Below are 25,524 nucleotides of genomic sequence, written 5' to 3' on the forward strand. Positions count from 1 at the left end.
TGATAATAGAAATTAAAAATTATTGAGGAGTTTTTCCTCAAATGTTTGGCGTGTTCTGTTCCTGAAAGATTTACTAATATTCTGGAGATTTTTTTCAAGTTCTTTGGCCTTTTCCTTAGTGAAATTTTGTTTCTTATTTGCTGCTAAAAATGGATTCTTATTTGCTGCTAAATGCAAATGTTTCTTATTTGCTGCAAAAATTCTGATTCAGTCAATGATTTTGATGGAACTAAATGAAAACGTGATAAATTAATGTCTGATATTTACAGGCTCCCGCTAGACGGCGTACTCGAACGTTGCGATCGGGAATATTCACATTTTGAACAGTTTTGTGGTAATTTTTTATTAAAATCTAAGTAAGTGAAATTAAACTATACTGCTTTTACGTCATTGGCAACTGGGGCTAATCTAGAAATGCAGGGGGGAGGGTCTAGCCCAGAATTTTGGTCATTACTTTAAACTAAATTTACGTGTTGCTTGATTATGAAGTTTTTAAAATTATTCATAACACAACTAAGTTACGATGTATAAGTAAATTTGAGCTTATGTTTATTTCAATTTTTGTTACTTCATAACAGCAAAAGATAATTCTGAAATTAAAACAAAAAAAAACTAATGTATTTGTAATATTACTATACCATCTTAAATTTGTAAAAACATTCATTATTTTTATTGTTTTTAGCTTTGATGAATTTAAATCAATTAAAACATAAATATTGTCTGAAATGCTGAAGTGGTCATTTACCTATCTCCCCCACCTTACAGACGACGTAATATTACGTAAACATTTACAAGGAATAAATAAATTCCGAGCGAGCACGTGTGCATACGAAATTTGTCGTCAAACTCATACAAACACCAGCCAATATCTCCCTCCCCCCAAACAGTGATGTCATTTTCGACCAATAGCGTGATCCGGTCCAAGTGTGAGTTAATCGCTCGTTTCCCTTCACCGCTCTCTTCGGGGGTTGCGAGGTTTGGATTTTGTTTTACTATCGGACGTTGGAATAGAACATAGAGTTGGTATAGAACTATGGTATAGAATAGAGCCCCTGAATTAGACAGGCCGACTCATCATCTATTTTTGCTCCAAAGAGCTAACATAAACACAATACTAACATAACGTTAACTTGTGAACTTTTTTGCTCCAATATTGCTTGATAGGTAAGAATAGACACCGGGGAATAGTGACGTCACCGTCCGCGTTCGAAAGCTGCGAGGTTTGGGGTGATGATCTCTGGCAGAATAATTGCCAAGACTTGCAACTTTCGGGCAGCGGCTCGGGAGAAAATAAAAATCACTTAACAGAATGGGACTCGAAAAGCAAAATTCATTGCACTCCCGGGCAAATATCAAATTTTTTTTCTTTTTTTTTTTTATATTTGCAAGTTTAAAATCTAAAAACTTGCGCATACGCTTTGTGCATATTCAACATTATAAAATCATACTTACATAAATTTAAAATTACTGAATAAATTCAAATAAAATCATAATAACACAAATAGACCTTAATAGATTAAATTGTTTGGACTTAAATACGAGTCGAATCCAGCCCGCGGAAGACTCCTCCGTGAAGTAAATGGTGGTTGATACACGATAAATGTGTCAGGTCACAAAGTCCTCCACGATCCCATAACAAATTATGCCTCTGGATGTACTGAATTGGAGATTGATCGTTCTCTGGTTTAAGTCAAAATAATGATCTGTGAATAAATGAATGAGTGTGTGTTATAATGATAAATCAATGAGTGTTATAATGAGGGTTCATCTTATAAAACGGGTGTGACGCATGGGCGTGGCAGAAGTCGAATTATTGGCTATAGATGGTGCCACTGGAAAACAAGAGCAATCGCACCAACTCTGCCTTAATGGCTAACAACAACAATAAGAAAGTCTCAATCTGAACTAAGCTGTTTAGTTTCTTTATGAGAGGTAGAAACATCGAATTGAGAAATTTATTCCTTGGCTACTGAAATAGTTTTTTTTATGGAGATTGGGGGCCCCACTAACAAAGTTGTGTTATATGTTCGATTGTTTAACATTGTCTGGTTCGGAGGTGTATTGGTCATGAGTAAATGACCAAAACACCTCCTAACCAGACAATTAAGAAATCTCGTTATAGGGCTCAAGAATATTTTTCTGGCTTAGGATGGATGCAGCATTTTATCTTTCCCACTGAAGTAAATAATAAATATAGTTAACGTTATTTACTAAATGCGATCATAATAAATGAACTGTCGATGTTCTGTTAAACATTTTTTTTTATAACTGCCGAAATTCCATCATGACTTTATTCAATTTAAAATATTGAAAAAGAAGTTAAAAAAATAACATAAAATAAAACAAATAAATAAATAAAAATTATCCGAAATTTATCCATTTATTATCTGCTATTCGCTCTCTCCCAAAGAACAAATTGTAATTTATACATACAAAACAGTTAAAATATCGAAAAATGCATTAAAAAAGTAATATAAAATAAATAAAAAAAACTTGAAAGTCGCCCCTTGCAGAGTTTAAAACTCAGGGTCTCAGGGACAACAAATCTAACTTGCTCAACGCGCTATCAAATTCGCCACGCTTTACATGCCTGCCCCACGAATATTTAGCTTAAAACCGTTAGCCCAGTTAGTCAACAAAACATATTTTGGGTCATTCTGGGCCCACTAATAGGTCTATAAAAAATTCCTTCTGTAAAAATGTTAGCAATATTAAACTCTGAGTTCAGGCAGAGTTTGAAGTTCACAGGTAAATATTATAGGGAGTTACGGGGTGTGATGTGTGCGTGCCTCCTGATACGACTTTTCTGCCTTTTTCAGCCATTATTCGCTCTTTAACAAAGAAAAATAATTATTTTTATATGTAGAACACTTTACTCAATTTAAAATATTGAAAAAGAAGTTAAAAAAGTAATATAAAATAAAATAAATAAGTAAATAAAAATTATTCGAAATTTACCCGTTTATTAGCTATTATTCACTTTTTCCTAAGGAAAAAATAGTTATTTTTATATAACGGACACTTTATTCACGTTAAAATATCGAAAAATATATTAAGAAAAATAATATAAAATAAATAAAAAAAACTATAAACAAAACTTGAAAGTCGACCCTTGCTGGGTTTCGAACCCAGGGTCTCCGGGGCAACAAATCTAACTTGCCCAAAGCGCTATCAACTTCGCCACGCTTCACATGACAGCCTCACGAATATTTAGCTTAAAACACCTCCTCCCGGTTAGTCAACAAACCATATTTTAGGTCATTGTGGGCCCACTAATAGGTCTATAAAAAATTCCTTCGGGAAAAATTGTTAGTAATATTAAAATCTGAGTTCAGGCCGAGTTTGAAGTTTATAGGTAAATAATATAGGGAGTTACTGGGTGTGATGTGTGCGTGCCTCTTTATACGACTTTTCTGCCTTTTTCAGCCATTATTCGCTCTTAACAAAGAAAAATAAAATAAATAAATGAAAATTATCCGAAATTTACCCGTTTATTAGCTATTATTCGCTTTTTCCCAAGGAAAAAATAGTTATTTTTACATACCGGACGCTTTATTCACGTTAATATATCGAAAAATATATTAAAAAAAGTAATATAAAATAAATAAACAAAACTTGAAAGTCGACCCTTGCAGGGTTCCGAACCCAGGGTCTCCGGGGCAACAAATCTAACTTGCCCAAAGCGCCATCAACTTCGCCACGCTTCACATGACAGCCGCACGAATATTTAGCTTAAAACACCTCCTCCCGGTTAGTCAACAAAACATATTTTGGGTCATTGTGGGCCCACTAATAGGTCTATAAAAAATTCCTTCGGTAAAATTGTTAGTAATATTAAACTCTGAGTTCAGGCCGAGTTTGAAGTTTATAGGTAAATATTATAGGGAGTTACGGGGTGTGATGTGTGCGTGCCTCCTAATACGACTTTTCTGCCTTTTTCAGCCATTATTCGCTCTTTAACAAAGAAAAATAAAATAAATAAATAAAAATTATCCGAAATTTACCCGTTTATTAGCTATTATTCGCTTTTTCCCAAGGAAAAAATAGTTATTTTTACATACCGGACGCTTTATTCACGTTAAAATATCGAAAAATATATTAAAAAAAGTAATATAAAATAAATAAACAAAACTTGAAAGTCGACCCTTGCAGGGTTCCGAACCCAGGGTCTCCGGGGCAACAAATCTAACTTGCCCAAAGCGCTATCAACTTCGCCACGCTTCACATGGCAGCCTCACGAATATTTAGCTTAAAACACCTCCTCCCGTTTAGTAAACAAGACATATTTTGGGTCATTGTGGGCCCACTAATAGGTCTATAAAAAATTCTTTCGGTAAAATTGTTAGTAATATTAAACTCTGAGTTCAGGCCGAGTTTGAAGTTTATAGGTAAATATTATAGGGAGTTACGGGGTGTGATGTGTGCGTGCCTCCCAATACGACATTTCTGCCTTTTTCAGTCATTATTCGCTCTTTAACAAAGAAAAATAAAATAAATAAATAAAAATTATCCGAAATTTACCCGTTTATTAGCTATTATTCGCTTTTTCCCAAGGAAAAAATAGTTATTTTTACATACCGGACGCTTTATTCACGTTAAAATATCGAAAAATATATTAAAAAAAGTAATATAAAATAAATAAACAAAACTTGAAAGTCGACCCTTGCAGGGTTCCGAACCCAGGGTCTCCGGGGCAACAAATCTAACTTGCCCAAAGCGCTATCAACTTCGCCACGCTTCACATGGCAGGCTCACGAATATTTAGCTTAAAACACCTCATCCCGGTGAGTCAACAAAACATATTTTGGATCATTGTGGGCCCACTAATAGGTCTAGAAAAAATTCCTTCTATAAAATTGTTAGTAATATTAAACTCTGAGTTCAGGCCGAGTTTGAAGTTTATAGGTAAATATTATAGGGAGTTACGGGGTGTGATGTGTGCGTGTCTCCTAATACGACTTTTCTGCCTTTTTCAGCCATTATTCGCTCTTTAACAAAGAAAAATAAAATAAATAAATGAAAATTATCCGAAATTTACCCGTTTATTAGCTATTATTCGCTTTTTCCCAAGGAAAAAATAGTTATTTTTACATACCGGACGCTTTATTCACGTTAAAATATCGAAAAATATATTAAAAAAAGTAATATAAAATAAATAAACAAAACTTGAAAGTCGACCCTTGCAGGGTTCCGAACCCAGGGTCTCCGGGGCAACAAATCTAACTTGCCCAAAGCGCTATCAACTTCGCCACGCTTCACATGGCAGCCTCACGAATATTTAGCTTAAAACACCTCCTCCCGGTTAGTCAACAAAACATATTTTGGGTCATTGTGGGCCCACTAATAGGTCTATAAAAAATTCCTTCGGTAAAATTGTTAGTAATATTAAACTCTGAGTTCAGGCCGAGTTTGAAGTTTATAGGTAAATATTATAGGGAGTTACGGGGTGTGATGTGTGCGTGCCTCCTAATACGACTTTTCTGCCTTTTTCAGCCATTATTCGGTCTTTAACTAAGAAAAATAAAATAAATGAATCTAACTTGCCCAAAGCGCTATCAACTTAGCCACGCTTCACATGATAGCCGCACGAATATTTAGCTTAAAACACCTCCTCCCGGTTAGTCAACAAAACATATTTTGGGTCGTTGTGGGCCCACTAATAGGTCTATGAAAAATTCCTTCGGCAAAATTGTTAGTAATATTAAACTCTGAGTTCCGGCCGAGTTTGAAGTTTATAGGTAAATATTATAGGGAGTTACGGGGTGTGATGTGTGCGTGCCTCCTGATACGACTTTTCTGCCTTTTTCAGCCATTATTCGCTCCTCCACAAAGAAAAATAATTATTTTTATATGTAGAACACTTTATTCAATTTAAAATATTGAAAAATAAGTCATTAAACTCTTAAAAGAAGCTCTTAAAAATTCCTTATTTAAGAGTTTCTTCCAGTTTCTTTCGGAACATTTTTCCCGCAGTTTCTTACCACCGTGGAAGAAACTTGTTATTCTGCTCTTTGTAAACATTGTTTCGATGATATTTCACGACATTAATACATCTTTTTTTTCCCCGGATCTACTGAACAAACAGACTATTCCTGATGTTTGTGTCGATGTTATAGAACCTTTATAAAATTATTCTGTTTAAACAAAAATTTGATTTTCTTCCATTTTTTCTCCAGATAGCACGGGTTTTCCAGACAAGCTATAGAGTAAGTACTCTGTACTCTTTTTGTAGCATTTTTGCATGGTATTTTTTTATTTAAAATTTAAGTACTGTTTTATTGTCACAAGGATATTTTTTGAGTTAATATTGTTACGTCTTACTTGATATTTAAACAATAGTAAAAAACAACAAAATGTATTAGTGCATGTTTTTATTATTATTAAAATAGTGTCATAATTTAAAACATATTAAAAAAGGACGTATAAAAATATGATGTCTCAATTTAAAAGTACTTGTATTTCTCTTTAATGATTTCATGTATTTATTGCTACTGCAGTTATATTAATTCTTAATTAGTTTGAATGCTATGAAAATTCTCTTCTGAAATTTGTCGAAACCATGGTAACAGATAGAGGAAAAGTGGAGAGAGTGGAGAAATTAAAATTAACCTTTAGATTGCTGTAGATGAGCAACTGAGTATTCCGTGTATCTCTTAGTTAATGTTCAGGCTTGATATTCTAGGAAGATTTAAGATTGATATTTGCATTTAAATTTGCCCACTGGGCATAATTTTATCATTCATAACATGTTTCTGTATTTTTAAAATTTTTAAGGATCTGAAGCAGTAAATCGATTTATTGTAACGATAAAGTGTAAGTGTTGTCATGTTTTGAGAGTCAACTTGGATTTTTTATGTCTTCAGCTGAAGTTAAATGGATTTTCAAATTGATTGTTAAATACCACAAATTATATTGTAAGCAGTACAAAGTACAATAACATGATAGGATTGAGTGTTTTTTAAACTTATGCGTTAAAATAAATTGGGAGTAATAATCTGGAGGTGGAAGTCGTATATTTGAAATTCGATTTCTGAGGAACTGATCGATGATCTCACCCAAATCGCCATGAAAATTATATTATTTTAAATGATGCAAAAACTTTCTTCCTTGTAATTCGAAATTTTATTGATCATTATTAAATAAAATAATGAATAGTTACTAAATGTTATTTTTTACATGGAATTATCTTTAAATAATCGAATTTCATAATTGTGTAAAAATTTTTTTCGATTCGCTTCACATTAAGGGGTCTAAATTTTGGAACACTCTCTTGACCAAACTATAGGGACCATACTTTCTAAATTGCGGCTTCCTTCTATATTTTGGGGGTCAGAAATCCGATTCTTCCGAAAAAAAGGTATGTTTATTCAGAGAAAGTACATTTTTGTGTCTGATTTTGTATTTTAAAATATCGTCTGCACTTAATAATTAGCATATTTGAGATTAGATGAGTCATAGAACGTGAAGAATCGATCAGTAGATCAAAAATTGTTCAGTTTGGTCAGTTTTTTATTTTATTTTGGCGCACTGTACACCAGAGATATTTAAATGAATAAGTATAACAACCTTTAATTGTCAAAAAATTGTCCTGTAGAAACTAGTTGTCCTGTGGAAAGGGAATTAACATCACGTGTATAAAATTGTTTTTATAATGCAATTATACATTAATGCTATTAGTTATTAATATTATTTCTTTAAACTGAGAAAAATAATTCTTTTTTTTTTTTTTGTAATTTTGAAGCAAAATTAATGTACTTTTAAGGCAAAATGTGGCCACCCATGAATTTACCTCTAGTGGACAATGATCACCAGATAAATTTCCTAGTCTTGCATTGTAGTTACTAACTGATTGTGTATGTAAACATATAACAGGAATTACCCTCGTATTTTAATTGCCATAATTTATTTTTGTATTTTATTGTATTTATGCATTTTACTACATATTTTTAAGTAAAAAATCGCATTTTCTGCCCTCCTTTAAAACTTTTGTCTAAAAAGGTTTGAGTTGTTACAAAATAGTTTTTTTTTGTTGTCACGACCTGTTTTGATAATGTTAAATAAATAACTTATTTTGTGTCACAAAACTGACAAAAAAATATCTTCTGAAGCATTGCGGTAGCTGTACATCTAAATAAATTCAGAAAAAGTACATTTTCCATACAAATTTATCTTACTTTTTTAACAAATCGATATGTTTTTCTTTTCTTTCATTTTTTGAGTAATTTTGAACCAAGTTCTTTTTTTGTTTCATCTTCTTAGAAAGTGTAATAAAGAGTGTTCAAGTAAATCTCTGTTGATAAAAGAAATACGCACTTTTAAAATTGTTTTTTGTTTATATGAATTATTTCTAACTCATCATTAACCGAGAGTTATTTATCAGAAACGTTAAACTATCACAGTTTATATGAGCAGAACTAAAATTATAAAGTAGCAGGATTTCTAGTAGAGCAAAGCATGTATCTCAGATTTGTTGCATCTAATACCCATTTCAACCTGGCGAGATTGCCACCCATTGCAAATGCTGCTCTTCAATCTTACCATAAGAAGCTTCAGAATTGGATCAGCAAGGAAAAAAAGACTTTTTAACGGGATTGGATACAAGACAGAATTTTTTTTTGTGTGGCTTAAACCGGTTTGTTTTGATTTTTTGAAACATGTCGAATAATATTTTAAGCTCTAAATTAAAATTAATGGAACAGGAATAGCCTGGTGGATAGGGCACTGAACCCTCGTTCGTAAGAACGGGAGTTCAAATCCAGTAATAAATGGAGACTGGTGCACGTTAAATTTGTTGGGTCAAAAAGTCCTCCATATTCTCATAACAAATTATACCTCTGGAGATACAGGATTGGAGATTAATCGTTCTCTGGTTTCTGTCAAAATTATGATCTGTGGATCAATGAATGGATCCGCCCTACAATCGGGGTGTGGCAGAAATCGAATTCTTGGCCATGGATAGCGCCACGGGAAAACAAGAACAATCATACACCCTGTGCCTTGGCATACGCGAACAACAATAATAAATCAATAAAACCATTCCTAAGTACTTCAGAATATTTAACTACTAATTAATTCTTCAATAACAATTCAAAATGTACATTTTTGTTCCTTAAATACGTAAACATAATGATAATAACAACACTGATTACTTGAAAAATGCATTTATCTTACTTCAGTTCACTTATCATGTAAATAAACACTTAACATTTGAATCCTATTTTAGTAATATATGTTAAAGAGTGATTTTTCCCCTTGCGCGTCTGTAATAAATTGAGATTTGGGTTTCATAATGTCAGAGTTTCTAGCAAGGTTAGCATGATTTGAAATAGACAACCAGTAGTGCAGAACTTCAAAGCTCTTGAAGTAGCAGCTAGTGGCATGGGACTAACCATTAATCCTGACAAAACTAATACATGGAGAAAAACAGATGGCTCACTAAGGCGATGCCTGACCTTACATGGGAATGGTAAGAAATTTGAACCTGTAGATGAATTTAAATATCTTAGGACTACTGTAACCTGCAAAAATGACACAAATGCCGAAATCGATAGCCGTTTAGCAATGGCAAAGAAGTGCTACTTTGGTTTAAAAAGCCAACTAAAAAGTAAATTTCTTAAACAAAAGACGAAAATTAACATATAGAAAACACTCATACGGCCTGTAACCCTATATAGTAGTGAGTGCTGAACTCTTAATAAAAAAGAGGAAACAAATTGCTAATTTTTGAGAGCGGGATACTTAGAAGAAATTTTGGTGCAGTCTATGAGAATAACAAATGACGCACCCTTTACAATCATGAGTAATATAAAAAGTGTAAACAACCAGACATAGTTCATCTTATTAAGGTCAATCACATTCGATTGCTGGGATTGCTGGGATCTGAAGACCAAAACACTGCAAAAAAGTAAATTTTTTTAAAACCAGAAGGTACAAGAAAAAGCTGTCGTCCACCGACTAGGTGGCTGGACGCAGTTGAGAGGGACCTAAAAATAATAGAAATAACTAACTGGAAGGACATGGCACAGAATAGATGAAGATTGCAAAAACTTATTGGGACGGCTATGACCAGTGATAAGCTGTAGTGCCCAAGAAGAAGAAGAATTTTTATTTTGTAATGTAAATATTTTCCATTGTGGCGACATCTACTGAATAACGAATGAAGAGAAGTATCAAGAAAAAAATATTTATTATTTATATTTCGTATGTGCCGGCATCTATTGAGTAGCAAATGAAGCAAAATATCAAGAAAAAAAATATTTATTATTTATATTTTGTAATATTAATATTTTCTATTGTGGCGACATCTATTAAATAACAAATGAAGCCAAAAAAATCCGAAGAAAATATTTATTATTTATATTGCGTAATATTAATATTTTCTACTGTGGCGACATCTATTGAATAACAAAGGAAGCGAAATATCGAGGAAAAAATATTCATTATTAATATTTTGTATAATATTCATTATTATAAAAATATTTATTATTTATATTTTGTAATATATGATATTTTCTATTGTGGCGACATCTACTGAATAACAAATGAAGCAAAATATCAGGAAAAAAATATTTTTTATTTATTTTTTGTAATAATGATATTTTCTTTTGTGGCGACATCTACTGAATAACAAATGAAGCAAAATATCTAGAAAAAAATATTTATTATTTATATTTTGTAATATTAATATTTTCTATTGTGGCGACATCTATTGATTAACAAATGAAGCAAAATATCATATTTATATTTTGTAATATTAATATTTTCTACTGTGGCGACATCTATTGAATAACAAATGAAACAAAATATCAAGAAGAAATATTTATTATTTGTGCTTTGGAATATTAATATTTTCTTATAAATATTTTGTAATATTAATATTTTCTTATAAATATTTTGTAATATTAATATTTTGTAAAGTAATATTAATATTTTCTATTGTGGCGACATCTATTGAATAACAAAGAAATTAAAATATCAGAAAAAAATATTTATTATTTATATTTTGTAATATTAATATTTTCTAATAAATATTTATAAAGTAATATTAATATTTTCTATTGTGGCGACATCTATTGACTAACAAATGAAGCCAAATATCAAGAAAAAATATTTATTATTTATATTTCGTATATATTTTGTTACATTTTGTATAGTATGGAGAATTTTGATCTTTTATTGACTTTAGAGGACTTTGGTATTCCCCTGAAGCTTATTAACTTGCAGAGGCAACACTCAGAAAAGTCAATTGCAGAGCTAAGTTGCAAAACGAACTCTCCAAGACCTTTTATACTGACAGAGACGGGGCCTCCCTGGCCGAGCGGTATCGCCGGTCCAAACGCTCTGTTAAGCGTGGAGGTAGCGGGTTCGAATCCCGCCGTAACCCTGGATGTCTGTGATGTCTTTCTCTGAATTGTTCTATCTGTATTTCCTACTTGACAATGACTTATAAGCCTATATTGAGCACACAAGTCAGCAAATGTATGTAATTTCAATAAAACAAACAAAACTGACAGAGACCTGAGGCAGGGAGATGCATTTGCCTGCCTTCTATTTAATATCGAACTTAAAAAAAGTAAACAGAACATCTGGAATGAATGAACGAGGCACTATTATTTAAAGATCTACATAAATTCTTGCTTATGGAAATGATCTTGATATTATAGGAAAATCTAGACAATCAGTAGTGGAGAACTTCAAATCTCTTGAAGTAACAACTAATGAAATGGGACTAACCATTAATGCTGACTAACCTAAATACAGTCCTACCCCGCTATAGTGAACCTTCAAGGGACAGAAATTTCGGTTCACTATAACCGGGAGTTCACTATATCCGTTACGCAGGGAATTTAACTAATGGTTCCCAAACTCCTTTCTTTTATTACACATAATTCAACTAAATGACTGAAAAATATTATGTAGTAGCAAAAAAATGTGTTATTTTTCATTACTCTACGTCTTGCGTACAAAAAAAAAAAGAATTATTAATCTTTAGCTGATGATCAACATCAGATATGGAAACATTTCCCGACTCTCAGATAATTTTTCCTGGATTTCTATTACTCCGCTTTTTAAACCTGTCTAACCTGCCATACGAGCACATAAAAATAGTGTCATAAAATCGCTTAGCAAATTCATCGACATTTGTCCAGATACTGGAAGAATGCGACTTCCTCGATTGGTGAACCACTTCCGTAATGCTTCTTAATCATCCTTGTGATATGCTTTTATCAACTTTCTTCTGCCATCTAAATTTTTTTCATGAGCAGAAATTATTAATTTCTTATTTTTTCATATGATACAAACTGCAGATTTGGATAGTTTATTTCTTGCAAATATCAGCTTCATTGCATCCTTTTCAATCTTTCTGATAATGCCCATTTTATCATTAATGGAAAACGTTTTACGATTACTGCTCCCCATAGTTAAATTTGAGACACTTGCTTGCAGGATTTTTTTAGCTGAGCTGAGAGCAAAAAGGAGTTGAAATGAAGGCCTTATAAACACATATTAGTGTCCAACCCTTTGACCAATAATGAATAATTACTCATTCTCTTTGACAGAATATCCATATTGATCCCACTGACACTTTACAGGTGCATCATTTGCCTGGTTGGAAACATCTAATTGGTTTGATTAGGGATGGGAAAGTGAGATAAAAGAAGCAAACAAGAAAAAAATGCTTATCGCTACATTCCCCCCAATAGATGGTTTTAAAAATCGGTATATGCATTTATTTTGAATCAGAAATTTCAAAATTATTATAAAAAAAAATTTAAAAAAAAAAATCAGTCGAAGACAGTAAGAAGTTCATTACATCCAACTGCCTCACTTTTTTGGTTCACTATATCCATAAAAAATAACATTATACGTGTATAGCAAGGCACGGGACCGCACATTTCATGCACTATATCTGGGAGTTCACTATAAACTGCGTTCACTATAGCGGGGTTTGACTGCATATGGAGACAAACAGAAATCTCACAAAGGCAATGCCCTTGCCTGTGAATGATTACGAATTTGATGCTGTTGATGAATTTTAATATCTTGGATCTACTGTAATCAACAAAAATGACATAAGAACTGAAATCGATAGCCGTTCATCAATGGCAAACAAGTGTTACTTCGGTTTGGAAAGCCAACTAAAGTGTAAATTTCTTTTGCTGATTTTTGAGAGAGGGATACTTGGGAAAAATTTTGGTGCAGTCTATGAGAATAACAAATGACGTACTCTTTATAATCATGAATTATATAAAAAGCATAAGCAAACAGACATAGTTCATGCTATTAAGGCCAATCGCATTCAATTCCTGGGACATCTTTATAGATCTAAAGACCAAAACCCTGTAAAAAAGTAACTTTTTTTAAACCAGAAGGTACAAGAAAAAGCGGCCTTCCACCGACTAGGTGGCAGGACGCAGTTGAGAGGGACCTAAAGATAATAGGAACAACTAAGTGGAAGTCCATGGCACAGAATAGATCAAGATGGCAAAATCATAAACGGACGGCCTTGGCCTGTCATAGGCTGTAGTGCCCAAGAAGAAGGATTTATATTTCGTAATATTAATATTCTCTACTGTGGCGACATCTATTGAATAACAAAGGAAGCAAAATATCAAGAAGAAATATTTATTATTTATGTTTTGTAATATTAATATTTTCTATTGTGGCGACCTCTATTGACTAACAAATGAAGTACAATATCAAGAAGAAAATATTTATTATTTATATTTTGTAATATTAATTTTCTCTACTGTGGCGACATCTATTGAATAACAAAGGAAGCAAAATATGAAGAAATATTTGTTAATTATGTTTTGTAATATTAATATTTTCTTACAAATATTTTGTAATATTAATATTTTGTAAAGTAATATTAATATTTTCTATTGTGGCGACATCTATTGAATAACAAAGAAAGCGAAATATTAGGAAAAAAATATTTATTATTTATATTTTGTAATATTAATATTTTCTATTGTGGCGACATCTACTGACTAATAAATGAAGTACAATATCAAGAAGAAAATATTTATTATTTACATTTTGTAATATTAATATTTTCTAATAAATATTTTGTAAAGTAATATTAATATTTTATATTGTGGCGACATCTATTGAATAACAAAGGAAACGAAATATCAAGAAAAAAATATTTATTATTTATATTTTGTAATATTAATATTTTCTACTAAATATTTTGTAAAGTAATATTAATATTTTAAATGTGGCGACATCTATTGAATAACAAAGGAAGCGAAATATCAAGAAAAAAATATTTATTATTTATATTTTGTATAGTATTGAGACTTTCCATCTTTTGATTGACTTTAAGGCAGCATACGACAGTATCAAGAGTATTAAGTTGTATGAAGCAATGGAGGAATTTGGTATTCCCCTGAATTTATTAACTTGACAAAGGCGACACTAAGAAGAGGCAAGTGCAGAGTTAAGTTGCAAAACGAGCTCTCCGTGACCTTTTATACTGATAGAGACCTGAGGTAGGGAGATGCACTTGCTTGCCTTCTATTTAATATCGAACTTTAAAAAGTAATCAGAGCAACTGGAATCAATGTAAGAAGCACTATTTTTTAAAGATTTACTCAAATTCTTGCTTATGACGATGATCTTGATGTTATAGGAAGATCTAGACCAGTAGTTCCTGAACTTTTTTTTATAATCTAATAGTGAAACGCGTGTCAAAGGGAATGCCTGAAAAACGGAATCCTCTTCTCCCTCTTTTATTCAGAATTGTGAATTATTGCTTAACTATTAGTGTAACGAAAATTTGTTTACTTACTCCCGTCCTATGACCAAGTCAAAATTCATGATGGTTCCATCAAAACATTTTGACGGTTTAAGTTGGTTTCAGTGCAATTCATGATGGTCCAACATCATTTGATGGCCACCATCATCCATCATTTTCCATTACGTGTTCATGGTTGATATGCCAACAAACTTCCATCATTTCATGATGGAAAAAGCTCCTTTAATACTAGGATGGTTAACCATTAAGAGAAGTTTGGATTTCATGGATCAACAGTTCATGATGATTCGTGATGGTCCCTGCTGGTTTAATGGGAATTCTTCAACATGAACAAACCATCAAAACAAGCAGCTATTCTTATGTTGGATCATCATAAATCAGTCCGAATTCCTACATTGGGAGATACTCGTCACAAAGGTTTGAAATTCGTTTATCCAAAATTAATTCCACGCAAAAAATAAATTCTTACATTTACTTTTTATAATTATTTTATTTAATTAATATCCAAAAAATTTTGAAATGTAAGGTACACAAATTTTTACATCATTTTATAGACTGTACTTTCATGCGTGCAAAATATAAAATTTGAACATAATCGGACAAATTTTTCCTGAGAAATCAAATTTTAAATATGCAACCTTTTTAGAATTTGATTTCTTAGGAACTATCAGACCAATTTCTTTCGAATCTTGTATATTACCGTATTTCTTTAAAATGGCGCAAAGATTTCCCTACTTATAATTGAAAAGTTTTGACTATTATTAAAGAAAATAATATAAAAATAACTTATTTTTTGCTTGAAATTATCTATGGATAGATGGATTTTATAATTGTGTGCTGAAAGTTCTCAATTCGTATAAAAAGCTCTGGTGAAAGTAATAGTGTAGATATAGTTTTGCGAGGTACGCAAAAAGCAAAATGGTCAGTAAAAAATTCAACTGTTCTTCTTCCGACCCTACTATCTGGACCTTATTTTCTAGATTGACCCCCTATATTTCGAAGGTCAAGAATCCAATGCCTTTGAAAAAAAAGTACGTCTGTTCAGAGGAAGTACGTTCCCAGATCGCAAAATAAGGTTTATTTTCACTCTTCAAAAACCTTTTAATGTAAACCTAAAGAGGCTTGTTATGCGGTTTACGTGTAAACCTTCTAACCATAAAACGAGATCTGTGATAATCTACTCTATTCTAAGCACATTACCCTAATCCAAAACCTTGGAAAACAACCTTCTATATAAAAACCTTAAATCTAAGTTGACGTAGGAAACCTTAAATGGAGGTCGACCTTTAGATTTTTTTTAAAATAAACTTGCTGTAAAAAAGATACTCAATGTTTTTTTTTTAAAAATTTACGATATAAATAACCTGTTCAAAAATAAAAAAATTAAATTTTTCATTGGAAAAGTTGAAAACCTGATATTTTAATTTCATGTCTTAAATTGGAATTAAATAATTTTTTAACTTGTGGATACAATATTTTTATTTTATTTAAGAAGCCTTTGAACAATTTTATTCTCTGTTTTCCACAATGTATCGTGTTTATTATAACACACATAATAGAATACATATATATAGTATGTCGCTTTATTTTATTCTATCTTATTTTAATTTAGCATTTCTAGTTCTGATTGGTAGAGATTCAAGAGTAGTTTATGGGGAGAGTATCGATTCCTGATTCGGTAATAGATACATAAAGGTTCTCATTTGATGCGAATGATTATACTACGATACTAAAAACGTAAGTGTACTGCCATCATTCTATTTCAAATAAGATTTCTAGTTCTGTTTTGTTTACAGACTACAGTCATCATTACCTCACATAATCAGTCGATTATTATCGGGAATATAAAAAAAATGCTCACCCCATAGTTTATAAGGTTTTTTAGTTGCCTAGATCAATGTTTTCAACCCCATTAATTTTAATAAGTTTTGTTTCTGATCGTTTACGTCACGTGCTCTCTACAATGAAAAAAAATAGTGATCAAAACTTATTTAACTATAAATAAAATTCATAATACAAATCTATATTGTAGAGCATGAGAATGTTGTGGAACTGCTTTAGCTGACTCATAAATAAAAATACTTGCAGTACTAGTATGGGGAAAATCAAAACTTGTTTCCCTTATAAATCATGGCTGCTAAAAAATTGGTATGCACAGTCAAGAGCTCTTATCAGTTTCCCAATGAGGCAGCATTGGTTCCTATCTTCAAAATTTTCAGTCCAGGTTCCAATCTATAGATGTTTAACCTTTATGATGGTTGAACCATCATAATAGTTAAACATCTTCAATCGCTGTTGTGGGAACATGAGAGAACACAAACCATCAAAATGCAACATCTTCCATTATATTTTGATGGTTGTTGTTGGTCCAACAATAAAAACATAACTTGCTGGTTTACCATCATAATAGTAAACATCTTCCATCTTTGATGGTTGTTATGGGTTCAACAACAACATAGCATGGTGGTAGAACTATTATAGTAGTAAAGCAACATGCTCCATTTCAGTTTAATAGTTGCTGTTGGTCAGACTCTACTAAACATAACATGATGGTTAATCCATTATTATAGTAAAACAATATCTTCCATCATATTTTTCTGATTGTTGTGGGTCCAACATTAATAAACAAATCCTGTTGGGGGACCATCAAAGTAGCCGTACAGTATCTTCCATTATATTTTAATAGTTGTTGTTGATCTAACAATAAGAAACTTAACTTGTTGGTTGACCATCATAATGGTAAAACAACCTCTGCCATCAAAATATGGTTTATATTGTTCCATCAAAAATCAAGCATTGCCTGATACTAACATTGATAGCACAAAAGAAACATTCATGAAGATGGAAATTTGTTGGATCATCAAAAGTAGATGGAAATTGTTGTATGATGGTGACCATCAACACATATTGGACCACCAAGAATCTTACTGAAACCATCAAAATTCTTTGATATTACCATCAAGAATTTTGTCTTAGGTATACAATCAAATATCTTATTGAGGATTTATTTTCTCTGAGTAATAGGAATGACATGCTTTAGTTGCTTAGCCTCTTTCGTCGTCTGACATATTTTCTGGTACCATTGGTGTTACTTTTTGTATGTTATATACTTTATTTTTTTGTTTAAAGTTTAATGTAATTTTGCGACTTTAAGTTCCAATGCTATTAAACTTTTCATTTAACATAGTTCTACACTCCCCTCATAAATTGGGATTTTCGAACGCTTTTCTTTCTTTTTTGAAGTACTTAAAAGAGAATGTAGGCAATTTTTTCAAACTTCTTTATTAAAAACATGCATTTTCACATAACATAATAAGCAAAATTGGTACAAGCAATTAATTAATAATTTTAAACAGTTTACACATAGTTGCAAAAAGCTTGATTACAGACAAATACACAAAAAATAGTTGAACAGTAAATTAAGTGTGACTATTCATTAACAATTTATTTTACAATTTGTTCACTAGTCATGAAAATAACTCAATTTATTAAAAATATTTGATCATAAACGAGGAAATAATTAATATAACAATAGTTGAAGCACTTAGTATCAAATCTTGTTAATTTTAAAATCTTTCCTTTCACAAAAATATTACTCAAAAGAATAAGTTTAATAAGATATTTAATCCAATTTTATTTATTTGAAAAAAAGTGAGATTTTGATACACATTAAATGAACTCCACTGTATTTCGTTATAGATATTAAATTAGTTTTCTATGTACTTAAACATGCAATAGAACGTGTAAATTAAACTGAACTTAAAATCGGAGAGGATGTTTAATAGGTTAAATTTGGGAAAAGAAACTATAACACAAGAATCTACACAATTATATCTCTTCTAAAAATTTAACCTCAAAAAATCTTTTTTGAAGTAAAGCTTTTATTTTACTTCAAGAAAAAGCTTTAATACTCATTAGAGTATTAAAGCTTTTATTTTAGATAAATACTTTCATATTTAATACTCTTTTAACAAGTAAGATTTATTAAATAGTGTTTTTTTTGTTGTTGTGAAGTTGGTTTATTTAAATAAGATATAACTGTTAAACTTGTGTAGTAGTTTCTTATCCAAAACAAAATTTTTCGCATTCAATCATTTGGATGAATCATTTGGATAAGCGTCCTCCTCTCTTTTAAATTCTGTTATTAATTAAATTAATTCACTTGTTTTTATTCAAGTATTCAATAATTCAATTTAATCTACACGATTTGAATAAGAAAATAAATTATGAGTCGAGCACATGGGTAAGGAAAACAGTTGATCTTCGGGACGAGTTCTTTGGGGCGTCCTTAATTCCAGTCTTTTGTGTTCGAATATATACACATGAATAATATGTACATTCGTTAGAAGGTTTCACCAAATACTTGATGAGTGTTTTCTATGTGGGTAATTCAGGTTTCAATTGAGTTCAAATTAGTTGCACGTGCAACGTTTTCTTTTTATTGCGATAGAAAAATTCGTTTCGTTTTCGTTGTAGTCCAAGAAGCAGTTGTACGTTAAACTCTGAAAGAAGAAAGATATTTTAATGTTTCTGTTAATAATACAATAAACATAAGTATTAATGCATGGTTCTGTTTCCAAAAAGAAAAAAACTATAATAATCTTACTTTAAAAGAAATGCAAATTAAAGATAGTTAGAACAATACCTTATCAGTGCTGTTCTTTGCAGAAAACAAAACTATTTGAAATTATATGATATCTTAAAACCATAAAACATTCTTAAAATGAAACTGTTGGAACTTACTGAAAGNTATGTGGGTAATTCAGGTTTCAATTGAGTTCAAATTAGTTGCACGTGCAACGTTTTCTTTTTATTGCGATAGAAAAATTCGTTTCGTTTTCGTTGTAGTCCAAAAAGCAGTTGTACGTTAAACTCTGAAAGAAGAAAGATATTTTAATGTTTCTGTTAATAATACAATAAACAAAAGTATTAAGGCATGGTTCTGCTTCCAAAAAGAAAAAAACAATAATAATCTTACTTTAAAAGAAACGCAAATTAAAGATAATACCTTATCAATGCTGTTCTTTGCAGTGCAGAAAACAAATGGACTATTTGAAGTTATATGATATCTTAAAACCATAAAACATTTTTAAAATGAAACTGTTGGTTGTTGAAAATTTAAAACGATAGGCAAATTAGTCTTCGAAACTATGACTGTTAGATTGGTATGGCGTTAATGTTCTTTTTTTAACAAACGAAATGTTTAAAATCATGCAATCGCGTACCCATAAATAAATTTTGAGGGGTGCATATTTTCATTGTCATGAAAGAAGCGATTTCTTTAGTTTAGAATTATCATTGGGTGGTAAAAACTAAAGCATAAACTATTTTATTTCATAACCGTCGGTGAACAGTCGACCCAATTTGTTTGGGTTTACTACTACTTATGTTCAACTACGTAGCCTTCTGATGTTGAATCTAATCCAGAAGAAAAGGAAACTCCTGGATCAAGTATTGGGAGAAATTTGCCTTAGTGGAGGACTTTCTGATGAACTAACTCGCATTTGCGTTACATGGAGAGGAAGACCACGAGAACCTAATACGGTTAACCTGAAGGCAAGGGAAGCAGCCTAACCCATGATCCGCCTACCACTGAGGATATTTCGACCCCTGACTGTGGTCGGTGCAAGTCGGATGCGGAATTCGTATCGACAGCCATCGCTAGGATTCGAATTCGGTTCACCTCACAGGGAGGCGAACCCTCTATCCCCTTAGCCATGCGGCTCAAAGAATAAACTATTTTGATCTTATTTCTAGAAGGATAAAGATAATTTCTAAAAATATTACACTAGTAAAGATCATTTAAGAAAAACAATACCATGACAAACAAAATTTCTGTTTACTATAGAATTAGTGGAATCCAACATCATTGAAAAATAAAATGATTGCTGTATACAAACACATTTGTCTGTACAAAGTTTTATTTAGTCTCCTTTTCTGTTTTTGCAAAATATTTCACTTCTTCTCTTAGATATAATTATGAATATAGCAAACAGAGTCAATTAAAGTGCATTTAAACACTAGAAAGACTGAAACTTAGTATTGCCCAAAAGCAGTCAAAATGACTGAATTGTGATAGAATGACTAATGTGTAAAGAAATTTGTTTAAAATTAATTTTTAATATTTTTTATATTACTTACAGTTATATACCAAATTAGTAGTAAATATTAACAATAGAAAAAAAATTATATGTTGTCCAAAAAGGGACAATATTCTAAGAAATTGTGTCATTATATACATCATTGTTTTTCTAATTGAAATTAAAAAGCAGTCTAATTGACTTCCTTGGGCAATCTAGTCTTAAGTTGTATCATTTCTGAAGTAGCTTTTTAAATATTTCAAAGTAGAAAATGACCTTTCAGCAGTGAATGTTGTATCAGGCAAGATTATAGATATTCGTAAAAGTATTAACCTTACTTCTATTTCAGTTTGTCTAGTCTGCTGTTCTAGTAATTGGGTATTTTTTAGGGACAGAATGATATACATTTTTTATCCTTTCAAAAATCGGTTTTCATCGAAAAATTTATCCTCTTCACGAGGAAACAGATTTGAGCAAGAGAAGAAGAAAAAAATTCCTTTGAGATTTAAAATATCAATCATGAAATAAAAGAACATTTTAATTTTTAGAAAAATCTTAAGGGGATGAATTTATCCTTTTACGTCCCCCTTCGGGCACGCCTCTGACGTCACAAAATGTTTCCCTGCTTTGCCTATTTCATAATTTATTATGAGTACTTGCTTAAATATGTATATGCCAATACTTATACTGGAATACGGTTTACTTTATGATAGTTTTGAAACAGTGACTTCAATATTGAATTTTAATTAGTATTGTAATAGTTGAAACTCTTGTATTAAAGTATGAAGTAACACCTTATTATCCTTATAATGTTTTATTTTATAACCGTCGTTGAACAGCCCACCCGATTTTTGGGTTTACGGCTACTAATGTTCAACTCCGTAACCTCTTAATTTTGAACCCAATCCAGAAGACAAGGGAACTCCCGTATTAAATAATGGGAGAAATTTGCCTTCCTGGAGGACTTTTTGATGGAACGTACTTGCGATACATGCTGAGGAAAACTCCCAAAACCTCCCATGGCTAGCCTGACAGCAAAGGGACTCAAACCCATGATCCGTCTACCGCCGAGGATATTTTTACGTCTGCACTATTGTTGGGGCAAGCCGGAATTCATATAGACCAGTCATCGCTGGGATTCGAACCCAGTTCACTGCATTGGAAGATGAAGGCTCTATCCTTTGAGTCTTCACGACTCACATTATAATGTTTGAAAAGCAGAGAAGAAAATGTGACTTACCATTCATTGAATACAATTAAAGAAACGGATGCTTCATTCTGCCCGCTGTGGTCGCTTGCTGTGAAGACGTACTGACCCATATCTGTTAGAACAGCACTGGGTATGGACAGAGAGTATTTGGCACCTTCTGAACTCACTTTCATTCGAGGACTCTTCAGATCGATCGGTCTGCCATCTTTCGTCCATTCAGCTAAATCAAAAATTCTCACCTTTAAATCTAATCTCACTCATGAGTACAAGAAATACATATAAATTTTTCTTGTCATTTTTTAATCGATTTTTAAAATTTTTACTTCTTAAGTGATTTTCTTAAAAATTGTCAGTTTAAATATTTTTGTACTTTAAATAGAACTAAGTAACCGGAAGTTCAAATGTTAGATACCAATTCAATTACCCTCCTCCCCTAATCTCACGGCAAGATCAATATTATTTACTTAATAAATACGCAAAGTATGCATTTTTATTTTTTCCTATACACCAATATAAGTTACTTTATCATAAACTGACTTCTGCATTCATTTAGCTTTTCAGTGTAAAACTTTTTTCTTTCATTTTGTACCTATCAAATTAATTTAAGCTTCATTAGTGCCAAAAATAATTCTTTGCTGTTCCCGTAACAAATTAATATATTTTGTTTATTAATTCAGCTCTTAAATACATTTTTTTATAAAAAATTTCGATTTGTACCTATTACCAAAATGAATGGGATAGCTGCAAGTGACGTAGTGTGGATATCTCGAGCCTGATTGGTTGTTAAAACGCTGCTTTGTTTACGTTGGAAACTGTTCTTTCCTTTCCATTTCGAGATAACTTACCCCGTCAAGTTTAAATCCTCTTAAGTAACTAAATCTCTTAAATGAATCTTCTGTAAACCTTCACAATGATTTCAATTCCTACACCACATATATCTTACTTAACACAAAGACAGGTACGAAGTCACGTAGAACATGAAAAACTAATTATGCATCGTAGTTGCCAGATACGCAAAACAAAAATATATCACGTGTTACAATAAAATTCATAAATAAATAATAATCTTAAGAAAGAATTATACTTCAGCAAATTCAATTGGCGACAAGGCACTGTATTCAATTAATTTCACGTTAGTTAACATTCTAAGTTATGTGGAATAACTTAGCTCAACTTTGACGCGCCATTTTGTTTATTGACAAACAGCTGGCGTTGATGTCATAGGTCACATGGGTGGATATTGTGATCTTCTTGAAGTACAAGTCCCCAATTGGGTATAATATGAAAAAAACACAACTACTTCGATTTAGTAGGAACAACATATGACGCAATGCTAAACGAATGGAATTTAGTTGTTTATTTAGTTATTGTTATTAGTAGTTGTTGTTATTTGTTTTAGTTGTTGTTGTTTATTTAGTTGTATTTAGTTTCAATAACTTTTCTTTATAATGCAATAAAATCTGGCGAGCAGCTATTTAAACGATCGAACACTTCGTTTGTTTATTTGTGGTTTGAAGTTAGGCTCGCNATTATAAATATGAATATTTCTCTAAATAATTGTTGTAAGAACCAAACCTTTTTTATTTTTTTAATCTACTGAAACCATTTCTTACTATTGTTTGATCAAGCGAATCAAGACTATCTTAATAGAATAACTTGTTGAACTTACATTGTAATCCTGGTTCCTTTTAACTAATATAATTCGTTTAATCTTTGTTTTAAGCAAAATTGTATAAGTAGTAAGATTATTATTAATTGATTTATAAATGAATAATTTAGATTTTTTCTTCAAGTTTAATTTTGATTAATACAGAGCTTTCTCTAAACTAAAAAGTATAACATAATGTTTAAATAACATAGATAAATTTTTAATAATGATGCGTGGTTTTAAATCAATTTTCAAATTTTTTTTTAACTTTGATGATGTATTTATCTAAAATGAAATTGTTACTTTTGAAAATATGTAAAAGAACAATTTTTAAGTCTTCTTCACCCCAAAAGTTCATTTAGTATCTTTTGCGCCAAATTTCTGTTTATAACGCCATTTCATTTCGTTTTACCGAGAGTATTCAAAGTTCAGAAAAGGATAAATTAGTATGAAAGTTTATTATTTCAAAGCTATGATAGACAGAATTTTCTTTAAAAAAAAGTCAGTTCGTTTACTTCGTTTTGCTTCTTTCTTTAGAATGGCCGTGAAGAGCACCGGTTGAGCTTCATGAACCGCCATTGATTTCGGATAGGTAGCGAACTCTGGACCCTTCGCTTTTTCTGTTGGGACTGAAAGAAAGAAAACTTCCATTAACTAAGGAATAGGATGTTATAAAACCTTTTTTTGCACTGGATGTAATAATATCTGTTAGACTTGTTAGTTTCCAGAGGGTAGGCCATTGCAGCGATGAAAGTGTTAATATACCTATTTTAGAATTTGCCCTAACGTATTTAAAGTCATGGGAACTCTTAAAGAAAAGTATTTATTTATAAGATGTTTATAATACAGTACACTTCTAAGTCAGATTTTTTAACATCATCTGCAGTAATTGATTATTGCCTCTCTCTTTTGGACACCGCAAACCATGCTTTAAATCAGTGCATAAAAATCTGACCATTATTCTCATCATAGTTGGCCAGACAGCCCAATGTGGACCAATGCCTTCTTCTGAAGATTTCTCCATAACGATTTCCGATTTATCTTTGATCTCCAATACTTTTCATTAATTATATTCAAGAAAATCAGACTCGACCGAGTCAGTTCATCCCAACCGCGACCTTCCCCGCTTTCTTGTTCCAGTATGGAAATTAAGTCAAACGTTTAAACGATGAATTTAGATGTGATCTAGTTATTCTTTTCTGTATAATCTCTTAAACGATTTCTGCTAATGTATTTGGGAATGGTTACCTTGAACATTCAATGTGCATGTGCTAAACACTTCCCCACTGTCGTTGATGGCTTCTATGGTGTAGGTACCTGTATCTTCAGGGAATATCTCTGGTATCACCAACTTGTATTGGTCACCATCGTGGATGTATTGGAAGTCGTCACTGGGTTTGATTTCTTTGTTGTTGTGCAGCCAGATCACATCGAAAGCAGATTCACCTATGTGTGAGAATATACGTCATTAAAATGTCCAAAAACTAAAATGTTGTAGCATTAAAAAACTACGTTTAATAACCAAATTATATACAGTCCCTGACCAAATTGTTAGACACACTCTAAGATTTTATTCAAAATCTTAATAATCGGATGATACAATACAGCTTTATTGTTTTGACGTGGTTGAAACCGGTTCGCACTTGTTTACTTTTGTGTATCAATAATGGGTTAAACTTGACGATAGATAATATAAATTCGACTATTCGATAAATTATACGATATATTATATAAATACAGAATTATTATACAGTAGGGAACCGATTATCCGGAACGATCGGGACCATCGCTATTCCGGATAACTGATTTTTCCGGTTTTCTG

General features: G+C 31.5%; 1 protein-coding gene across 1 annotated transcript in view; it reads right to left on the reverse strand.

Annotated features, from left to right (window-relative positions):
* Positions 1-18,308: 18,308 nt before the first annotated feature.
* LOC107453137 (projectin protein bent) overlaps positions 18,309-25,524 on the reverse strand; it is a 236,219-nt gene continuing 229,003 nt past the window's right edge. The window contains exons 128-131 of the mRNA XM_071185213.1: positions 24,951-25,148; positions 24,218-24,331; positions 22,085-22,274; positions 18,309-19,266 (exon numbers count right to left, since the gene is read on the reverse strand). Of these exons, the coding sequence (XP_071041314.1) occupies position 19,266; positions 22,085-22,274; positions 24,218-24,331; positions 24,951-25,148 (503 nt within the window). The 3' untranslated portion in view covers positions 18,309-19,265. The remainder of the gene's footprint in view (positions 19,267-22,084; positions 22,275-24,217; positions 24,332-24,950; positions 25,149-25,524) is intronic.

Source organism: Parasteatoda tepidariorum, chromosome 9, assembly GCF_043381705.1.
Source record: "Parasteatoda tepidariorum isolate YZ-2023 chromosome 9, CAS_Ptep_4.0, whole genome shotgun sequence".
NCBI lineage: Eukaryota > Metazoa > Arthropoda > Arachnida > Araneae > Theridiidae > Parasteatoda > Parasteatoda tepidariorum.